General features: G+C 39.7%; 2 protein-coding genes and 1 long non-coding RNA gene across 7 annotated transcripts in view; 2 read left to right on the forward strand and 1 right to left on the reverse strand.

Moving 5' to 3' along the window:
* Positions 1–1,074, forward strand: part of TPP2 (tripeptidyl peptidase 2) — a 49,979-nt gene extending 48,905 nt beyond the window's left edge. For both annotated transcript variants that reach the window (XM_063149625.1, XM_063149626.1), the window contains one exon: positions 233–1,074. In XM_063149625.1, coding sequence (XP_063005695.1) covers positions 233–322 — 90 coding nt within the window. In that variant the 3' untranslated portion in view covers positions 323–1,074. The remainder of the gene's footprint in view (positions 1–232) is intronic.
* METTL21C (methyltransferase 21C, AARS1 lysine) lies at positions 773–9,982 on the reverse strand. 3 transcript variants are annotated; one of them, XM_063149629.1, is made up of 6 exons: positions 9,886–9,982; positions 9,474–9,543; positions 5,467–5,618; positions 4,072–4,214; positions 2,441–2,558; positions 773–1,886 (listed from the first exon to the last, which is right to left on the reverse strand). In XM_063149629.1, exons 3-6 carry the CDS (start codon positions 5,606–5,608, stop codon positions 1,492–1,494), a joined length of 798 nt encoding a protein of 265 aa, XP_063005699.1. In that variant the 5' UTR covers positions 5,609–5,618; positions 9,474–9,543; positions 9,886–9,982; the 3' UTR covers positions 773–1,491. The 3 variants fall into 3 exon arrangements, with proteins under 3 accessions (XP_063005699.1, XP_063005698.1, XP_063005697.1); XM_063149628.1 differs by lacking the exon at positions 9,886–9,982 and adding an exon at positions 9,807–9,852; XM_063149627.1 differs by lacking the exon at positions 9,886–9,982 and adding an exon at positions 9,642–9,745.
* Positions 8,707–18,801, forward strand: LOC134414681 (uncharacterized). Of its 2 annotated transcripts, none has more exons than XR_010026818.1 (4): positions 8,707–10,078; positions 10,892–10,937; positions 13,066–15,289; positions 15,883–18,801. It is a non-coding gene; the product is annotated as an uncharacterized LOC134414681 (long non-coding RNA). The 2 variants fall into 2 exon arrangements; XR_010026819.1 differs by having other exon boundaries at positions 15,162–15,289.
* Positions 18,802–20,513: the final 1,712 nt, after the last annotated feature.

Here is a 20,513-nt window from a genome sequence, read left to right on the forward strand (position 1 = left end):
TAAGATTAAATTCTTGTGCATTATGTTGAAAGAATGTGGATCATATAGAAGGGGGAGGAGGGGTCCCCCTTTCAGGACTGAGGAAGTCAAAACTTACCAGATCTCCAATCTGTTGTCTTTCTGATGATAGACATTTTTAGTAAAGTGTTGATATCAGTGCAGTGTTTGTTTAGATTTAGATGCTAAAAAGAGTAAGACTCATTTTTTTTTAATGTGTGCTTTTTTTCTTCAGCTAATGAAGTTGCTTGGATGGACTCATTGTGCAACTTTCACTGCAAATTGGCTTCCTGTCATGTATCCACCTGATTATTGTGTATTCTAGAGAATCAACAATTGTAAAATTAAATTGATTTTATATGGGACAGGATAGGAAAAGAGAAGTTTGACTTTTTATTCGAACGCATGTTTTCATTACTGAATGCTGATTATTAAATTGTGTGTATTTATCAGTAAGGGCACCTGGGTATGGCTTAATACCTGTTAACCTAACTCCTGTCATCAGGGAGTTTCCTTATTGTGCATCCCATTGCTGGCAATGGATGTGCCAGAACTGCCAACATCAAGGATTTGGAATTAGTTTGGAAGGAATTACTGCATGCATGTTACGTTCTGAATTGTTACTTTGAACTGCAAACCTGTAAAAGTTCTGTATTTTTTATGGTACACTGAATTTTAACATGTTTGATCTTAATTTCAATTGTATGAAGGCCTTAAAGCTACTTCAAGAGTAGCTAAAATCTTACTTATTAGATGAAAATAATGGACACCTGTATTGTTTGCAAGAGTTTACATTTAATGTTTTTGAGAAAAATTCAACCTCTCAAATGGTTACAGTGTTTCTCAGAATTGCTGATGCATAGGTACTCTTGTAAATTTTCAAAACTCTTCATTTTGGAGTGATTTCAGGCAAACTCAGAAATCCTGGTGAAGCTGAGTATCAGGACAGGCTGATACATGTATAAAAGTGCCAGACAGTTACATGTTGATCAGATATTGTAAAGCTATACATAGATGTTTATTAATGTTAAAAATACAAAACACAGCAGAATAAATGTGCAAAGTTGAAGATCAAAATACCACCATATTCACTCTGATACTTTAAAAGATTTTTATAATGAATAAAAATACTGAAGCTAAAATTTGTATTGGTTTCTGGATGAGTACCTGAATAAAACTCGCTGAAAGAAAGCAGCTTAGAAACAGCAGAGGTTCAGTGCAGCCCAGAAGATCAATGCTTTTTGTTATAACCTTCTTACTAACACTGTTCCTTCAGTGGAAGGGAATTGGTCAGTTTGAACAGGTCATATTTGTCAACCAGAGACAAACTGCTATATCTTTTGCCTTGCTGGGTTTTTTTCTACTTGCAATGCAAAACTTAGATAGAACTGCAACTTTACAACCATAAATGCACAGATGGTGCAACATAATCTTGGAAAGCATTCCAATTTTTGAGGTGCTGCCACTAAATCAAGATCAGTAGTAGTTTTCTCTTTAATTCTTTCTTACTGTGGCTTTAAGTAGCTTGACATTTGATTCTGGAAATTCTGCTAGAATGGTTGTGTTAAATATATTGCAAACTTTTTCCAAAAATTCGTAGTCTGTACTGAATCTGAATTTATTTGCCCATAGCAATACTGTTCCTGGCTTACAAAAGTACACCATTGTTGCTAGCAGGGGGTCCAGAGCTCCATGATGGTACACAACATCAGTTGCCAGTATGAAATCATAATGGTAAGTTGATACTGGAAAGTCTTCATTGAGGCCTTCTCCCCATACCAGTTTTCTCACTTCAGGTTTGTGCATATTCAAGTTCTGTGTATTTCTTGAAATATTATATGAGAGATTTTCAAGAACTTCTGGCAAATCAGTAGCTGTAACATGAGCTCCTAAAGAAAACATGAGTTTGTTAATTCACAGAATCACTAAGGTTGGAAGAGACCTTCAAGATCATCTGTCCAACCATGAACCCAGCACTACCATAATCGCCCCTAAACCATATCCCCAAGTCCCACATCCAGATGCCTCTTGGGTACTTCCAGAGACAGTGGCTCCACCACCTCCCTGGCCAACTTATTCTGAGGGCATCTAACCACCCTTTCTGTAAAATAAAAAAAGCTTCTAATATAAAATCTGAACTCCCTGGCACAACTTAGGGCTGTTTCCTCTCACCCTTTCACTTGAGACAAAATTCATAGGTATGTAGTTGAACATGTGTGAAGCTTTATCTACATAACTGGTCCAGCCTCCCCCATAACTAGGGTAATTTAGTTAACAAAACAGTATTTTACAATGATTTTCATTTTAAAAAGCAACAACAACAACAAAAAAAAAAAACAGTGACAAAGTTTCCTTCAACTGTTGTTTCACTGCCTTAAAGTGACAATGGCAGAACTAGAACATCGTTCACTAGAAGTTGAAAAGGAAATACAAATTTACCAACCTAAGATACAGGCCACAATGGAAAGCAAGCCTGTTCCAGCACCAATTTCCAAAACTTTTTTGTCTTTGAGGTTGAATTGTTCTTGATTTGCTTCCAGATACTGAGATAAAGCCAGTGCCTAAAATGGTTAACACATATCCATAAAAGGGTAAGAGCTAAGTTGCACAAAAATTCATTAGATGTTTTTATACAAGGGTGTTGTGTTTTTTTAGCGTAATGAGAAAGACTGAAGTGTGTAACAAAAATGTAAGATGGGAAGAATTGTGATGTATCCATTTTTTATTATTAAAAAAAACTAAAGCAGTTTATTTTTAGTTTTAAGTTTATGTGATACTGATTTACTACACACTTCTACATGAGTTCTCTGACAGCTCGAGACAGAATCATAGAATAAGCTGAGTTGGAAGGGACCCACAAGGATAGGCAGTGTTAAGATGTGAACCATACAGTCAGAGCAGCAGAGTTTAACAATATGTAAGTAATGTTCTGGTTTATTATAAATGTTATGCTATACTATCACTATCATACAGTAACTTTAGGCTTCAGCAGAGATTTTTGAAAAACTTTTTTTTGTTTCATTTTTAGCAAAGAAAATATTGAAAATTGGTTATTTACAAACTTGATGCTTGTTTATTCATAATAGTGTAACCTTTGAAAAAAACAAAAACAGCACTGTATTAAAATATTAAACCTTTGTAAAGATTTTGTCAGCAGAATATAAGTGGGCTGTTTATTAACAACATAAACTGATGCCAAAGAAACTGTCTTCCCCCTTTTGCTTCTCTTCTTCAGAATTGTGTTACTGTTTTAACTCTTGTGCTTTTCATAATGCAACACTGTCTACCTGCTCTGGGAAAGCTGACAGCTAATGAATCACCAGTCCAATTTGTGCAACCTCTCAATTTTCTTGGAGAGTTTTACCATCTGCATTCTGACACTTGATTAATGTGCGAATTGATGATCTGACATTTCAGAATAAGATCCTGTTTCACCCACCCATATGCTCTCTATTGTTTTGAAATTGTCTGCCATTTTCTTGTGAGCTTTTTAAATAAATGTGGATCTGAACAATTTTGAAATCCTGATTTTCTTGTCTTTATCAGTTGACTCTCTCTTCCCTCAAAGGCAGTTTTCTTAGTCTGTGTAAAATTCTGTTTCTAAGAATAGGAGAGACTGAAGAACTGCTTACGAGTATGATTTTCCATACTGTAATGAAACTGTTCTAGCCTTTTCTTTAAAAGAAGCATATTTAGTAATTTTAACATCCTTTATTTATTCAATCTCTCACAGTTTTCATTTCCAGCCTCCTTTTAATACTGCTGATTATTTACTTACCAGCAGTGACTGGTTGGAAGCATGGAGGAAGCTGAATGTTTCTTCCTAAGTTCCCTTACTAAATTCTTTTTTCAATCCCTACATTTGATGTACAAATGCTTTGGTGCCATAGTCCTTTTGGCATGAATAGCAAATTACCCTAAGGCAGAGCTTTCTGCTGAAGGACTTCATTCTGCATAGGGAAACTTTCATTGTCAGAAGTGTCATCTAAGAAAGCTTCCTTAATATTTGTGTGCTGCTGTCCTGGATTGCTCTTGTGTCCCGTGAGCTTTCTGCATGTGGTCTTGTGTACTTACCCCTGGCCATACCACAGCTCCAAAGTGTTCTATGGACTCCTGAATGACAATCTGGTGGCCAACGTATGTATAGTGCTCCTTATCAAAGTAGTGTGAAACTCTAGGAACCCAGTTCTGCAGTATTTTAAGAGTTACTGGTGAGCCTGTGAGAGAAAAGTTGAAATTTCATGGGTGTATGTGCAACTTGTTAAAAGGTAAAAAGTATTTTACAAAAACAGTGTGTGAGCACGTGGACTAGAAGAGCTCTCAGGACATTGGTCTTGAATCATAGAATCATTAAGGTTGGGAAAGATCTGGAAGATCATTAAATCCAGGCATTAACCAAACCAGCACTATGTTCATTGCTAAAACCTCCCCAAATGCCACATCTACAGATCTTTTGAGCACTTCTGTGGGTGGGGATCCCTGAGCAGCCTGTTCCAATCCAGCCTGACCACCCCTTCAGTGAAGACTAGTTGCTGTCCAAAACCAGACAGTCTGAGTGGCCAGGGGGTGAAAGGACCAATGGTCATTTCCTGCCACTCTAGGTATTCACATGAGCAATTTAGAGATAGAAATGAGCCTTTTAGGAAAACCTACCAATTCAAATATAAAACTCTACTAATGATAGCTAAAAGACTTTCAGGACCAAGGTAACTTGTATTTTGGTGTTTGTGCTGAAGGTTTCATTTGTGAGGCCAGCAGCTCTAGAACAGCAAGCTGCTTTTTACATTAGGATCTACATCCTACATTGAAGAAAACCTGACTCTTTCTTAGTGGTTGTTTCTTAAGCATCCTCCCACAGAAGGAGGGTTGCACGATGCTTTTTATGTTGGCATTCAAAATGTAGTTCAGCAAGTCAGTGCTACAGTTGTCCTCAAGTGTCTCATCATGGCAAGGAGGCTCGTGGCTGAGGTTTTTCAAATCTGTGCTGAGGCTGTTCCATATGATCTCACTGAAAATAAGGACACTGTTCTGAATGGCTGGACTTTTGTTGCAAGGATATGGATAGAATTAACTGCAAGGGGAAAATATGCTCTGGATTGCAGGGATTTTAAGTGATGCCTGCCTTAGTAGCTGTTGGAGCAGTTTAGCCTGTTAAAATCTGTAATAACATGGCTTCAACGGTGCCAGCCCAATTAATATCTCTTTTGTAAGAGATTTTAACTGAGAAATAATTCTTAGATGTCCAAATAAAATCAAGAGACCTTTTAAAATATATTTCTTAATTATGGAGATAGAGGGCGATTTCTTGTAGATTTGATCTGATAATATATGCAAGCATAAGGGGACATAATGGGAGAAATTGGATATCAAAGGAAAAGTTGCATGATAATATCTGCTATTTGAAGAGTGACAAATATTAAAGATATGCTAGCATGCCATAGCAAGTGTAGTATTTAAATTGGACTAAACCTCTTTCAGATTCTGCATCCTCAGAGCTGCAAGTGCAGTTTTCAGAATCATACTGCTCTTCACATGTTTCTTCTTCCTCGGATTGGCAGTCCATTGTTCTTTGAATTTTGTTGGGAAATGGTGGCTGCTGTGCAGAGATCATGGCAAGAGAGCTGAAACAGAAGGGAAAAAATAAAGTTACAAAATCTTGCAGGCACTCTCTTCATATGAAATATATCTGGAAAAAGACAGTGAGTAGTTTAGGTGGCCTTTAGTGGCCTTTTGGAGTTTTTTTCAGTGATGGATTGAAGAAATGGGATGAGATGGGACATCTCCACTCCACTGGGTGGTACGATCTGTTTCTGGGAATGTAGTAATGCTGTCAGAATTTTTCTTCTCTCTCATTTATCATTTTTATCATTGTGTTTATTTTATCATTTATGCAGAAGCTTAGAATTATGTCACTGAATTGATACCTCCAGTCAGCCTGAATACTGAGCTACTCATATAAGTTGAAGCAATAGCTAAGGAAGATAACTGTCTTTTAATGCCTGTGACTTTATCTGTGTAATTTACTATTTTCAAAAAATTTGGGACTTATGATTCCAGAGATAAAACTGTTTCATTTGCTGCAGTCAGTGCTCTCGATTTTGTCTCCTTGCATAGAGTTGCCTTCTTTTCCCTGTCTTTTCCTGCAGAACAGCTAACCCAATTACACTGAAATGCAATGAACTGCAGAATACCCAGATGGCAGTCAGGAAATCATTGCCGTGAGAAGATTGAATCCTTAAGGGTTTTGGATAACTCTCTCTGTGCATCCCCAGGGCACAGGGCAGCACCTAATCTAAGAAGGAATTGATTGATACCAGCCAGCATCAATAAAAGCAAGAACAAAACTTAATATAGATTTGCTTGGAGAGACAGGTCAGTGAAATTCTTTGCTTGACTAGAGTTTTCTTCAGTAAAGAAATGCATATATCTGTGAGTGTGTGAAAATTAGATATAGAGATATAGGTTAGATCTAAATTAGATACAGAAATAGATATATACACAAACTCATCTATATGTAAAGAGCAGATGGTTCGTAACTTCTGGCTCTGTGCATGTTCACCTTTCCCACATAACAGGGTGGCTGGAGTGAGCTGTGTTTTTATCCATGATAAAAACATTTGTCCACTCTGCTCATTTTTGAGACTGCATATTTGCTCTCTCCAGCCACAGGCACTGCCAAGTGTGGTATCATTTGATTGCATCATACTGCAGGAGGCTGTTTGACATATCCTCACTGGAAGGGGTAAATCTCTAGCAGTGGCCAAGATGTTTAGCAATGCCTGCAGGTATTTTTTAAGGAGCAGTGTGACTGCTGACTTATGTGAGTGATTTAATTTGCACATGATATTGACACCATTGCAATTCTACTGATATGTGATATATTCCTTATTCCTGCTCTGTTTATTCCCAAGGACAGGATTTCTGTTCTAATTCCTCTGACACTGCATTTGTTCCATCTTGGCAGTGATTTTGTACTGCAAGAGAAAAGAGTGTTTTAAAGAGCTTTAAATCGATTTCTGCACCTTTTTTTTTTCTTCAGAGGGCCTCCATCTGGCTAGTAACAAGATCTGCCTTTCCCCTGTGGTGTGTGATTTGAGGTAAGATGAAGGTAGGTAAGAGACTGAAGTTAATGGTGCAGTCACTGTACTCCCTGACATGAGGAGTGCATCCACGTTCACTTTCCACATGTCACAGTGTGCCTCCTTCCAACAGCAATGTTTTTTTTCATTTAATCAAAAGTAGGCTTCTGGATTTGAGCAATGTCTCCTTTTCATGCCTTAAGCTAGAATAAAATCTGCTCATGTTTTAATGCTTTAGGAAATCTCTGTGAAAAATATTATCAGACTTCTGCAATTGGGAGGGTACATAATGAAAAGAGAAGAATCTGTCAGAACTGGTGATGGCTACAGCCAGAAGACATTTGGTTGAAGACACAGTTTTCTGAACATTATATGTTGAAACCTGCAGAGCAATACAATCTCATGTTTGGGGGTTTTGGGGTAAGTGTTTGTTTTGGTGGGGTTTTTTATAAGGCTTTTGTAGCCTTATGAAAATGATTTGTGCTATTTAAGTGAAAAAAACAATCCTGAAATTAAAAAGCAGGAGAAAACTTTACCTTGTCCAGTACTCTACTATGTATAAAACCAGAAGACTTGTTTAATAATAAACTGTTAATTTGTCAGTTTGGGTAGAAAGTGATCCTCCTGTATTTTTTTTCCTTGCTTAAGCAAGTTCTTACTGCAAGAGGCCAAAATTTCAGTTGGCTATGGGTGGCAGTGAATTCCAGAAAATAGCTTGGAAGCATGCTTGATAAATACAAATTTGTTGATCAGCTATTAAGGACCTGCAGCAAATAAAATTCTGTCTCTGATCCTGATATATATGTATACCTTATTTATCACTTATTCAGACTGAGCTCTAACTTGATTAGCCATGTTACATTTTCAAAATAAAAATTGTTATGCTTTCCTTCACTTTGTTCTTTGAGTTCCCCTAAAATGTGAGTCTGCTTAAATATTTATAAAGAAACCTTGCTGGTTTTACTAAATTCATTAAAATGATCAGGAGGCCTAAAATGCACACTAGTGGTTACCCTGCTGCTGGTTGTGGTCATTAAGTCCTTAAGTTGCCTGAGCTCCTAGGTGGTGATTTGGGGGATAAACACTATGCACTCTATGTTTGTATGTCACCTGACACACTGGGCTCTGGTTTTTGGCTGGAGCTTCTGGATGCTATACTAATATCTTGTAGAGGTGTAGCTTTTGCTAAACAGAAAGGGGTTTATAACTGTGTATATATGTACATATATATGCATGTTCATTCTACTGCCATAATTATTCAATTACATATTTCATAGGAGTTAAAAGTAAATCATTTTTAGCTGCAAACTACAGGACAGTTTTAGTCTTATAAATTCAAGAATTCAAGTATCTTAGTGTCGAGGCCTTAATAATGCAATCTTTATTTGTCATTTTAAATGAAAAACTGCTCCTGAAGGCTACAGGCACAAGTGAATATTGAGAGGCTGTTTGCAAATAAGCAGTGTTTGCATTATTGCATCCTCTATGCAATATATGTTCATGTTGCTGCTGTGCTCATAGAATTACAAAAAACAACATTTGTCACTATTTTGACATTTTTCTGATCCATATTTTACTAAAAAATATATCTCTCTAAAATAATTTTGGTTTGATAATGTTGCAAGCAAAATCTGTTTTCTTAGAAAATGTTGGCTCTTTCTAAATGTTAGCACCCAGTTTTTTCCAAATTAGTCTTGTTGGAAAATGATTATCTAATTCCTTCAGAGTTTTTAAACCAGTATTGATTTCATTAATAGTCTTAAGCTGTTGTGAACACAACTTAGAAAATCACATTTGATTTCTTCAGAAGCTAAGGAAGAAAGAAGAATTCACAGAACTGTATCTATTTGACAATATTACATAAAATTAACAGGGTAACACTTAAAAGGAAATTGTAAGATGATGATAAACCTTATGGTAACAGACCCCTATAAGAATAAACTTTGTGCGTCTTAAGCTGCTGAAATCAATTTCTTGGAAAGAGCTTTTAATATCCAGTTACGTGGCCAAAAAATAGTAGGTTACTGAGCAGGGCTGTGTCACTGGGTCTTCAGCTGTAAACACAGCTCTGCTGAAATGTGTTTCATCTCAGCACAGAGTCGCTCAGTGTAGTCTGTGTTAGTTTAAATATTTGGGCAAAAGCCAATTTCATTTGCTCACATGTGCAGTCTGTTCTTTGCAAGTGCAGTCTGTTCTTTGCAAGATCAGGTTTAATCATACTTGTACCATACATTAACATCTGCTTTAGAGCTCATGCAATTTTCTCATGTTACCATGAACTAAATTTAAAAAAATAAACACCAACTACACAAATGCTAGGAAACAAAGGAAATGTCAAGGTTAGGAACATCGCTACAGTAAATTTATGTGATATTTGAATTTACAAGGTAAACGCACCCAAATACCGCAGTGACCGTCACTCCGCACGAAACAGAGAGCTGGAATTGTGTTGGCTCACAGAGCTGACCTGAAATACAAAAATTCAGACAAAGGTATTTGTGTTGTTAGTTAGCAGGGAGCACAAAGGCACGTCAGACGAGGTTAGCCGGGCAGCTGTGTGGGTACCTGATGTGATAGAGGGCATGGGAAGTTTCCTGTGGGTGGATGCACGCTCCAGAGGTATTTTATACAGGCGTGCACCTGAAAAGAATAACTTTCCCTTCCAGCCAGTCGGATTGCAGGTTATTTAGAGTAACGTTACCAGGCAGCACTCAAAGAACTTACACTTACCACGTTACACTTAAGACTTCCACATGTGCAGTACAAAATCAAAAACCCTCTTAGACTCTGAAGCCCCAAGCGTACAAACCTTTCTCGGCTCCTCCAGACTCTTGTTCTGTTTTTGCAGACGACGCCGTTCCCTGTGTTCGCCTTACGTCAGCGGAGCTGAGCCAAGCCAGCAACTTACTGTGGGCAAACTAGTGCATAAATAATGAGTGTGGCAACTTGGCAGCAGCCCAAGCACAGGGAAAAGTTCATGAAGCTCCCACTACCAGGAAAAGGTCAGGTCTTCCTTGCCCTGCTGAGCGTCTGGCTGGGGAAGCTCTGGGTGCCCTCCCTGCCCTGAGTCACAGACAGTGTGGGGAAGTCGCAGTCCTAAGAAAAAAACTTTCTGATCATCACTGCAGGTCATAACCATAGGAAATATTGTATGGACTGAAAGAGGATGAAAAGTTAAAATAATGAAAATCCCACTTTTATCAGAAGATCTTCCAGCTGATTATTTTAAAACAGATGGATGTCATAGATGTTGAAGATGAACCAGATGTGTATTCCTTACACATATCAAAAATTGGAGAGGTTTATATACATTTATTCCTTTGCTGCCTTTCTGCCCTCCCTTCTCCTTCTTTGCAAAGACTGCCAAAAGAAATTCAATCCCATTAGAGGACAGAAAAATTTTAAAGCTACTTTGAAAGTCATAAAGCTAGAAAATAACCCCTGGCTAATTAATGAATGGATGAAGGCTGGCGCCAGAAATGGGGGAGGCAGAGGAAATGTGGATTTTTAACTCAATTTATAGGCATTTTCATTTTGGGGTGAAAAGCTTTTGAATTTAGATAATGCTCTCCTGAAAAGTGGCAAAGTTAAAAAACTGACCCTTTTGAGTCACGGCAGCTGTTCCATGTGTGTGCTGCTGCGTGTCTCTAGGAGTCACACCAAAGACAGGAAACACTTGTCTCCACATTAAAATGCTCACCAGCTTCTTTCCTCTGAAATGTGACAGTTAAAAGATACTTTTTAATTTATACTTGGAAACTAGTATTATGATATTGACTGTATTAAGTTGATATTGTAAACTTTGCATTCCACAGACCTGCCTGACTTTACAAGCAGTGGAAATGAGTGGTCCTGAGGCAGGTGAGTAGCTGTTACTGGAAATGAAGATAGGCTGCTGCTGGAATGACTGCCATGGTTTTTTTTAAGATGTGGTCCTTTTAGCAGGCATGTTCCTGCTGTCATATTTATTGTATTTGTCACCAGGGTGAATGCAGCTCAGACTGGTGCTGCTGTCAGAGCTCTGTCCTAAGCTTTGGAATGGGACTGATGGTGGAAATAAACAGTTTATTTGTTAAATGAAAGCAGAGGAATTGGCTTACTCTGTACTGTGTCTCTTGTAGCAAGGGTGGAAACTGTAGGGACAGTGTTACCATTTATTTATGAATCATGCAGGCATGGCTTGGTTTCTTGTTTACAGCTCAGGGAGGAATCAACACTGGTACTCTGAAATGTAGCTTTTTTGACATATATTTACTATATACTTTCTGTAAATACTTCTTATTCCACACTCAATCTCCAAGTATTTCTTGTTTAACATTGAAAATGACTGTTGTCTGAAGGGGTAGCCCCATGGAATTAAAACTTCTCCAGACTTCTGTGAATGGGCAGGCTGAGGGCAATACAGCACCTCAGTTCTATGTGTAAAAGGGCATTTTTCAGTTATCAATTCAACATCCAGTTCCACAAAGCTCTGAATTATTTGGTTGGCTTTTCTGTTTCTCTAAACAATTGCAGGGATTTTGCCATCTAGACCATTGGTGGAAAACAAAATGCAGCAGGCTGCCAAAAGTGATGAGCTAAAGCAAACTTCAAATATTTTTAGAATGTATGTATTTTAATGTGAACTGTGTAGCTTGCATAGGTTTAGGGGCATGTTAGGTCTGGTAATGTGAAACCTAATTAGTAGTATGGGTCTTTTTCCCATTTAGTGCTCTTAAACTATCAGGAAAGCTGAGAGGAGTATTTTTCCTGACTGTGTCACTGAACTCAGCAGTAGCATTCTCTTCCTTGTACAGGCAGAGTAAAACTATATCCTATTACTGGATTATAGAGTACAGTGTTTCAATTTTAAAACAAATTAAAATGTTCCTCTGCTGTTAATAGTACCAATTACAGCATAAAAGTTATGTAGAACTATCCAAACTTTAAAAGTTTGTGATAAACAGGAATGAAAATGTTACAGTCATTAAACTCAACAGGAGCAAAAAGCCTGCCAGATTTGTGCCAAAGGACATCAGAGTTAAACCAGAAAAGTTAAATTATATTCTTGTCAATTAAATCAGTAACCACAGATGAACAGGACAAGATGGCAATTACTCAGAACTTCACCGTGGTATTACCAGCTCCAGGCCAAAGTGTGATGCCTGTATCTAAAAGTAGGCTTGATAGCCAAGCAGAGGAAATTGTACAAATGTGAGTTGTATTTCTAAGGGAGTCTTGGAGGCATTTAGGGAACAGTGGGGCAAGTCTGACAGGGCTGGTTAAGTTGAGAGGAACAGCAGTGCTGGTGATAAATAAGAGGTGCTGTAAAGAAGGTTTTGTGTGTTCTTCGGCAGTGTCTACAAGCATGTCATGAATTGTCCTCCAGTTTACGTGGTATGTGGTTTTCTGCAAGCTTTTCATAGGTCACTCACTAAAGATCCGTACAGAAATTGAGTTTTGTTGGGATAAGGGGTTTTATATTTTGTTTTAATAATTTAACAGTAAGGAGACCATAAATGGTCAGGTTTTCAATGACTCAGAAGAACCAGTGCTGTTGAGTGTATTATTAAAATGTAGTGAAAATAATGTGATGACAATGCAGAATTATTCAAGACAGTGAAAAGAAAAATAAGCTGCAGAGTTCCAGAAGGATCTCTGGCATGTTTTGAGAGGTGATAATGTGATAAATGAAATTCAGTGCTGACAAGTACCACATAATACACAGTCTCTAACACGGTAGCACCTAGGAAAGAGATCTTCATGGATCCAGAGACAGCAATATACCATAGCTATATACCTGCAAAACCACATCACTAACCAAAACCACAAAGGGATTGTTACATTTTTATAAGGAAATGGAAAAAATCCAACCAAACAAAAACTGGAAAAGGAACATTGTTTTTTTCCACTACAGGAATTCAGATATTATCTCATCTTTTCAGTGTGTGCCTCAAATCTTTGATTAAAACTTGCACGATCTTGATTAAAACTTTCATGGCTCCTGCAGGATTTGCTGGAAGGCCTGGGTGACCTGGTGAATGACTGATGAAAAATGACAGAGTCACACTTCTACGGCAGATTCTCCTCATTCTTATTGCTGGGGACATCTGTCAGCAGCCAGCTAAATGTCTACAGCATGGTCTTGGCATAGTGCACTGAAGTATAAACAACTGCAAGGTGAATTTGTTCTTGGCTGAGATCTCTGACAGGGAAACACCAGTGAAATATCTCACAGGAATTAAGGAATGTTTCTCTGGGAAAATGACATGGCCAACAGCTCGCTGAGGTGCCTTTACACAAAAGCAGACAGCATTGGAAACAGACAGGAGGAGCTGGAAGCCACTGTGCTGCTGGAAATCTATGACCTAGCTGCCACTACTGAAACATGGTGAGGTGAATCCCATGACTGGAATGCGACTGTCAATGGCTGTTTAGAAGGGACAGGGGAGAAAGGAGAGGTGGTGGGGCTGCCCTCTACACCAAGAGCTGGATTGAGTGTGGAGAATTGTTTTTTAAGAACAGCCAGCACAGCTCTGCCAAGGGCAAGTCCTGCCTGACAAGCCAGTGGCCTTCTATGATGGAGTGACTACATCAGTGGACAAAGGAAGGGCTACAGATGTTATTTATCTGGACTATGGTAAAGTCTCTGACAGGATCCCCAACTTTTTCAAATTGGAGAGAGATGGATTTGAAGGGTGAACTGTTCTGTGGCTAAGGAATTGGTTCAATGGTCACATCCACAGGGTAACGGTTAGTGGCTCGATGGATGTTGGTGACAGGTGGAATCCCTCAGAGGTCCATGTTGGGACCAGTGTTATTTAATATCTTCTTAATGACATAGACAAAGGAATTGAGTGCACCCTAGCAAATTTGCAGATGTCACCAAGCTGAGTGGTGCAGTTGACACAACTGAAGGATGCGATGCCAATCAGAGGGACATGGACAAGCTCGAGAAGTAAGCCCATGGGAATATCCTGAGATTTAACAAGACCAAGTGAAAGATGTTGCACCTGGCTTGGGGCAATCCTGGAGGCCAACACATGCTGGGGGACAGACCAATCCCCATCCGTGGAAACATTCAAGGTCAGGTTGGACCTTGAGCTCTTAGCAACATGATCTAGTTCAAGATGTCCCTGCTCATCGCAGGAGAGATCGCACTGGATGACCTTTAAAGATCCTTTTCAACTCAAAGCATGATCTTCAGCGTTTGGCATTTTTTTTTCCAATTCATTATGGCTGTGGAATGAATTCTCAGCTTAAGGTCACTAATACTCAAAGTTAAGTCTGGTGGCCTTCCTGAATAAGGGCAGTGAAAGGTGTAGGATAACACTGAATATGAACCTCAAACCAAACACACTGTTTTCATTATTTTTAGAATAACAAATAAATACACTCTCCTTGGTAGATGTCATCTTCTGCTTGCCTGGCTCAGGGATGGTGACTCAACCACTTCACTGAGCAGCCTGTTTCAGTGCTTGAAAAAATTTTATTTTTTTCTTTAGTTGATTCAATGTTTCATGTTAATCAGGCTTAACCTTATTTGCACATACAATGAGATAGCACACATCTCACAGAAGGGAGCAAAGCTCAGTGTTGCTAGATAAGAAACCTGGAACAAATTGCCCAGAGAAATTCTGGATGCCCCACTGCTGGAGGTGCTCAAGGCCAGTTGGATGGAGCTCTGAGCAATGTGGTCTAGTGAAAGCTGTCCCTGCCCATGGCAGTGGGGTTGGAACTAGATGCTCTTTGTGTCCCTTCTAACCCAAGCCACTCTGAGATTCCAAGTAATAATTTTAAATTGTGCTGACATGTAGGGGATCTTTATGTTCAGGAGCATGAAGGAGTGAAGAAATGCTCCAAGATTTATGCTGAGAAGAGGGGCACCCACCTTGTCATCAGCTCCTGGCTGCTGTCAGCTGTGTATAGTGCATTTAATGCCTGCTCTGTCCTTGCCTGGCAGTGCAAGCACTACAGCTCATTATCAAAGCTGTTGGGGAAACCAGTGCTGCATCACTTGGACCTATCACAAAAACCAAGACGGTGAGGAATGGGACTCTAAAATGAATGTTTATTTCCATAATCTAACCTTCCTCTGTAATTTAGGCTGCTCTGGATTAACCTGAAGAGCCTCATTCATGTGATGATAGGTGTGTTCTGAACCTTCTGTGTCCTTCTATGTTGTCTGTTGAACCAAGATGTCTTCCTGTCTTGCATGAAAAACAAGGGGACAGGTGAGTCAAAAATTTTTTTGTGGGCTGAGTAGGACCTTCCTTCACTCTTTTTATGCGAAGAGTCCTGGAGTATTATTTAAGCACACACCGTATTACCAGAATTAACAGGTTGTTTGGTTTGTTTTTTTTAACTAGTAATTTCCTTGTTGAGTTTTTTTGCCCAGCTTCTCTAAGTGTCTCTTGTCATGGTAAAGACCATTTAGATGCCATGCATTTGCATGAAGAGATTGGATAGAGAGGTACAACTGCAAAGAGAAGTCAGGGAAGGAACAGAGGCACAACCTCTGGCACTACTGGATGTGGAAAAGTGCCTTTGACTACATGAAATCATGGGAAAATCAGATCCTTTGCCCTCATTTTCATATCTTGACAGCAGAGGCAATATAACCCATCCATAGATTTCTTTTTTTTTTTTCTGACACTGATTAATTCCTGTTTAATTATAAAGTCACACACTTCTGCTTCCCTCAGCAATGAGTTTTGAGGATATATTCAAGCCTTCTGTAGTTAATTTTTCAAAATCTGAAGTTCTTTGCCTTATTGTTTTAGTTTGAATTTCATCATTAATCTCAGTTCTTCTCTGTTTTAAATAGGGACAGATTTTTCTCTTTGGTGCCACCTCTTTCTCGTCTGCTTATGCATCCCACCTGTTTGGAGAGCTGCTGCTCCCTGCAGAGAGAAGTCATTAAAGCTGAACTTTCATCTGAACTCTCAAAGCTCTTCACGGAGGAGCCCCCTGCCTTGCCATGGGGTGTTGTCTTACCTCCTGTGGTCCCTCTACCATTTCTCTACCAGTTGTTTGGAGAAGGACTCAATGCCATCTGCTATTTTTTCCTAATGGCAAGCAAAGATCTTGAACTAATTCCACGTGGCTTTTTATAGAGCTAAGATTGTTATCGTCCTAATATGCTGAACTGGAAGTTTAACAGCAGGGGCTGCCCTCACTCAATCTGTTTGGGGCTGGTAACTATAGACACAAATGAGGAACCAGCTGAAGCTGGCTGTGTCAAGGATGAACACTCTTAGGGCTACAGACTTTGGCTTACTTTTTTTGTTTTTGTTGGGCTGTTTGAATTTTTGTTTTGTTGAATTTTGGGGTTTTTTTCTGGTTTTGTTGTAGTTGTTGTTTTGTTGTTGTTTTTGTTCTTTTGGGGTTTTGTTGTAGGATATATAACTATCCCCTGTTGTAACAATATTTGCTAAGCAATAAATTCTTCAAGTTCTTGTTCAGGTAAAGCTACTGAAGCCAATGGGGATTTTGTCAAGGTGAGGGTTGGTTAAAAGGCTGAATTACAAGAACGCAGGTTCTGATTAATTGTATCCCACTGAAGAAACTCCTTGCTTCTCTTCCATTTGTGAAAAATGTGATGTTTCTCTAGAAGGAAAATAAAAGTGTATTTAAAGTAATTTCAAATGAATGACTAATGAGTAGCCCAAGCCATATTATAATGAAGCAATTTGTTTTGTAACAGGATTAAGTATTCAGAAATCAGACTTTGCAGCCTAATACAAGAAGTATTTTAAAAAATGAAATGGAAGGATCTCTATTGACTTAGAATCCTGGAATCATTAAGGCTGGAAAGGACCTCTAAGATTGAGTCCAGCTGTTAACCCAGCACTGCCAACCCCCACCATTAATCCCTGTGATTTTTAACAAACTTGGACTTGTATGAGCTTCACTATACAGATGCACAATATAAATACAGAGTGTTTCCTTAACTATTGTGTGCGCAAATCAAAAAATTTAATGCAAATCAAAGCAGCTCTGTGCCTGAATTAGTCCTCAGACGCATGATGACATTATTGAAACCATAGTGGAAATGTCAGATGGTTACCATAATGTAAATTTCTATGTCACTGGAGAGAGTGGGCTTTTTTGCATTGGACTGCAAAAAATACATTTCATATTTTTTACCAAGTTTATCTTTAAGAGGGCTCTTGTGTATTTGGAATCATACTTTTTTAGAAGTTTTTTTTCTTGCCTCTCCTTTCTTCCATGTATAGAATTAGTCTGGGTGCAAAAGGGATCGTTTTGAGACCTCCGGTTTCACTCGGATTTAATCAACATCTGTGTGCTGTGGTGTGCCTCCTCTGAAAGCTCAGCAGATTTGTCCAAGCAAGAACTGCAGAATTTAATCCTAAGTCACTAATGATATTTATTTTTTATAAATCAAATTGGCTCCAATGTCTATCATCAAATCTTTTTAACTGCTGGCTGAAGCTATAAATGGGCTATAAATTCAGTGTAGCCTTATCTGCTGTATTCTGCTGTGTGTGCTCTCCATCTCATAGGTAGGAATAGGATGCCGATTTAGTTGTGTAGAAGTTTAAAAGGATTGCAATGTGGATGTTTAACAAACATCTTCAGCCAGAAGTGATCATTAAGTCCTTCCTAGCTCACTAAAGCACAAATTAGGTCCTTCCTAGCTCACTAAAGTGCAGAAGCACAAATTAGAGACATAAATCAAAGTCTGACTGTTTGAAAGGAAAGACTTGGCTTTTTTTTATTTTATCAGAAGGACAGCTAAATCTTAGCTTATTTCCTCAGCTTCACCTACTTTATCAGTGTGTTTTGTGAAGGTGAGAGGCCAGAAGGCCCAGAACTTGGTGCCAAGGAAGAAGTCAGCCTTGGCAAACCTTTTGTTGTGCCTCTGCCTCTTCAGTCATGCAGCTTGCCTGTAGTATGTTAGGAATGGCCCAGAAAAAGCAGAATTACGTTATCTAGCAAGTACCAGTAATACTTAAAGCTATGAAAGATTTGCCTGGCAGCCTTTGTAAGTCTATTCAGAACAGATATTTTGGGATAGCTATTACATCAAGGTTAAAATGATTCCCTGCCAGCACCACCAAAAAGATGAGGGGTTACTTTATGCATTTCACACCAATGATGGGCCCCACAAATACTTTGTTGGAGCCCTCCCCTCCCAGGACATGGTTCCAGGCCTCAATTTTCATGCCAAATAGCCAAAACCACAATTGTTTTAAAAGCTCTTTAAGGTTTGCAATTGCAGCACTGCAGCACAGACAGATGCTCAGAGGAGGGCTAGCTGTGCAGTGCAGGAAATTATAATCAAGTGAAATGTATGCCATGAGTAACAATACTGTGTCACATAGCACAGCCTAATCCAGTGTTACAGCAGTAGCAATCCTGGACAGCTACATCTGGTGTTCCAATTTTGTGTCCTTTGCTCATCCTCTCCTCCATCCCAGAGCTCCAGCCTTCCTGCCTGCATGCTTGCTGTCACTGGCAGGTGCTCTGCCTTTCTGCTCCTGTGTCCTTGGGTGGGAGGAAGTGATGCTCACACCTGTCTGAGTGTTTGTGACCTGCTCTGGTGTCACTGCTCTGCATGAAGCCTCTCTTTGGGGAAGTTATTACTCATGTATTATTACTCACAACAACTGTTCTGTTGTGTGGATATTTTTATGTTGTTTCTCTTTCTGGTCAAACACTGAAATGTACTGCTAAGATTGCAAGGAGTTCTCTCCAGCTGTTTCAAATGTAAATAGTTATTATGGATGTTATGCAGTAAATGCTTTCCTAGGCGTTCTCCATGCATGAGTTATTAAATTCAGTTAGAAGAATTATAGTATACTTTAGTTTTAATTGTCACTTCTGCAGTGCAGCTCTTCTAAAGAATATTGCTAGTGGTAGTGCCATGTAAGCTAAACAGTAAAGCTCCTCCACTGATTAAGTGGCTTCTCCGTGCATGTGTTTAGGAGACAGTGAGCAGCCTGAGGTGCCTGCTCATTGCTGATGGATGTGGTTCTCTCCCAGCTGTTGGCCCTCCTGCCGTGCACTTGCAGAGGTATCTATTGCAAAGGCACCTGTGATGGGGTTTTCAGTCCTCACTGACAGATTCTGCAGTGTCATGCAAGGACTGGGGACAACGTGAGAGCACAGAAATGTGCTCTCAAATAACAAGTTTGCCCAAACCTTTTTAAGTTTGGGTGTAATCTTTGTTCTCCTGTATCACTCATGTGGTTGTGTCAAACTGACAATGGAAGCCTTTCATCACCTTGGCAGGAAGGTTTCATTTCACAGAATCACAGAATCACTAGGTTGGAAATGACCTCCAAGATCGAGTCCAACCCAGCCCTAACACCTCAACTAAACCATGGCACCGAGTGCCACATCCAGTTTAATTTTAAACACATCCAGGGATGGTGACTCCACCACCTCCCCGGGCAGACCATTCCAGTACTTTATCACTCTTTCTGTAAAAAACTTTTTCCTAATATCCAACCTGTATTTCCCTTTAGGGCTGTGTCCTCTGGTTCTGTCAGCTGCTGCCCGGGGAAAGAGACCAACCCCACCTGACTACAGCCACCTTCAGGGAGTTGTAGAGGTGATAAGGTCACCCCTGAGTCTCCTTTTCCCCAGGCTAAACACCCCCAGCTCCCTCAGTTGTTCCTCACAGGATTTGTGTTCCAAACCCCTCTCCAGCCTCGTTGCCTCCTCTGGATGTGCTCAAGCGTCTCAAGGTCCTTCCCAAACTGAGGGCCCAGAGCTGGACACAGCACTCGAGGTGAGGCCTCACCAGTGCCGAGGGCAGGGGAGGAATGACCTCCCTGCTCCCGCTGGCCACACTGTTCCTGGCACAGGCCAGGAGCCATTGGCTTCCTTGGCCCCCAGGGCACGCTGCTGGCTCGTGTTCAGCCGGCTGTCACCAGCACCCCCAGGTCCCTTTCTGCCTGGGCACTGCCCAGCCACACCGTCCCCAGCTTGTAATCCTGCAGGGGATTTTTGTGGCCGAAATGCAGGACTCGGCACTTGGACTTATTTAACTTCAACTTATTGAACTCTGCCCATCCATCCAACCATTCCAGGTCTCTCTGCAGAGCCCTCCTGCCTTCCAACAGATCGGCTCCCAGCTTAGTGTCGTCTGAAAATTCACTAATGAAAGACTAACTTGTTCTAAACACCATATTTAGGTCACTTAATCCTGCTGGGAGAAGGGATTCAATACCAGGTCAGAACATCTAAACTCAGGCATCAATGTGGGAGTTCAGTTCACTCCAGTCCATGGAGATCTATTCTGTATAACTGATGAATCTAGAAATAATTAAACTCTCTAAACCCAGGATTCAGTAGCCTAAAAGTAAGTGTCTAATGCTATTTTAGGTGTTGTGGAGTATCCCAGCTGGCATCCAGTTGCTTCACCAAAAAGAATGTGGGCTTTCTCCATCTTACATCACATCTACCAGCCTTGTGCAGATGTCTCAT

Source organism: Melospiza melodia, chromosome 2 (genome assembly GCF_035770615.1).
Source record: "Melospiza melodia melodia isolate bMelMel2 chromosome 2, bMelMel2.pri, whole genome shotgun sequence".
In the NCBI taxonomy this organism is placed as follows: Eukaryota; Metazoa; Chordata; class Aves; order Passeriformes; family Passerellidae; genus Melospiza; species Melospiza melodia.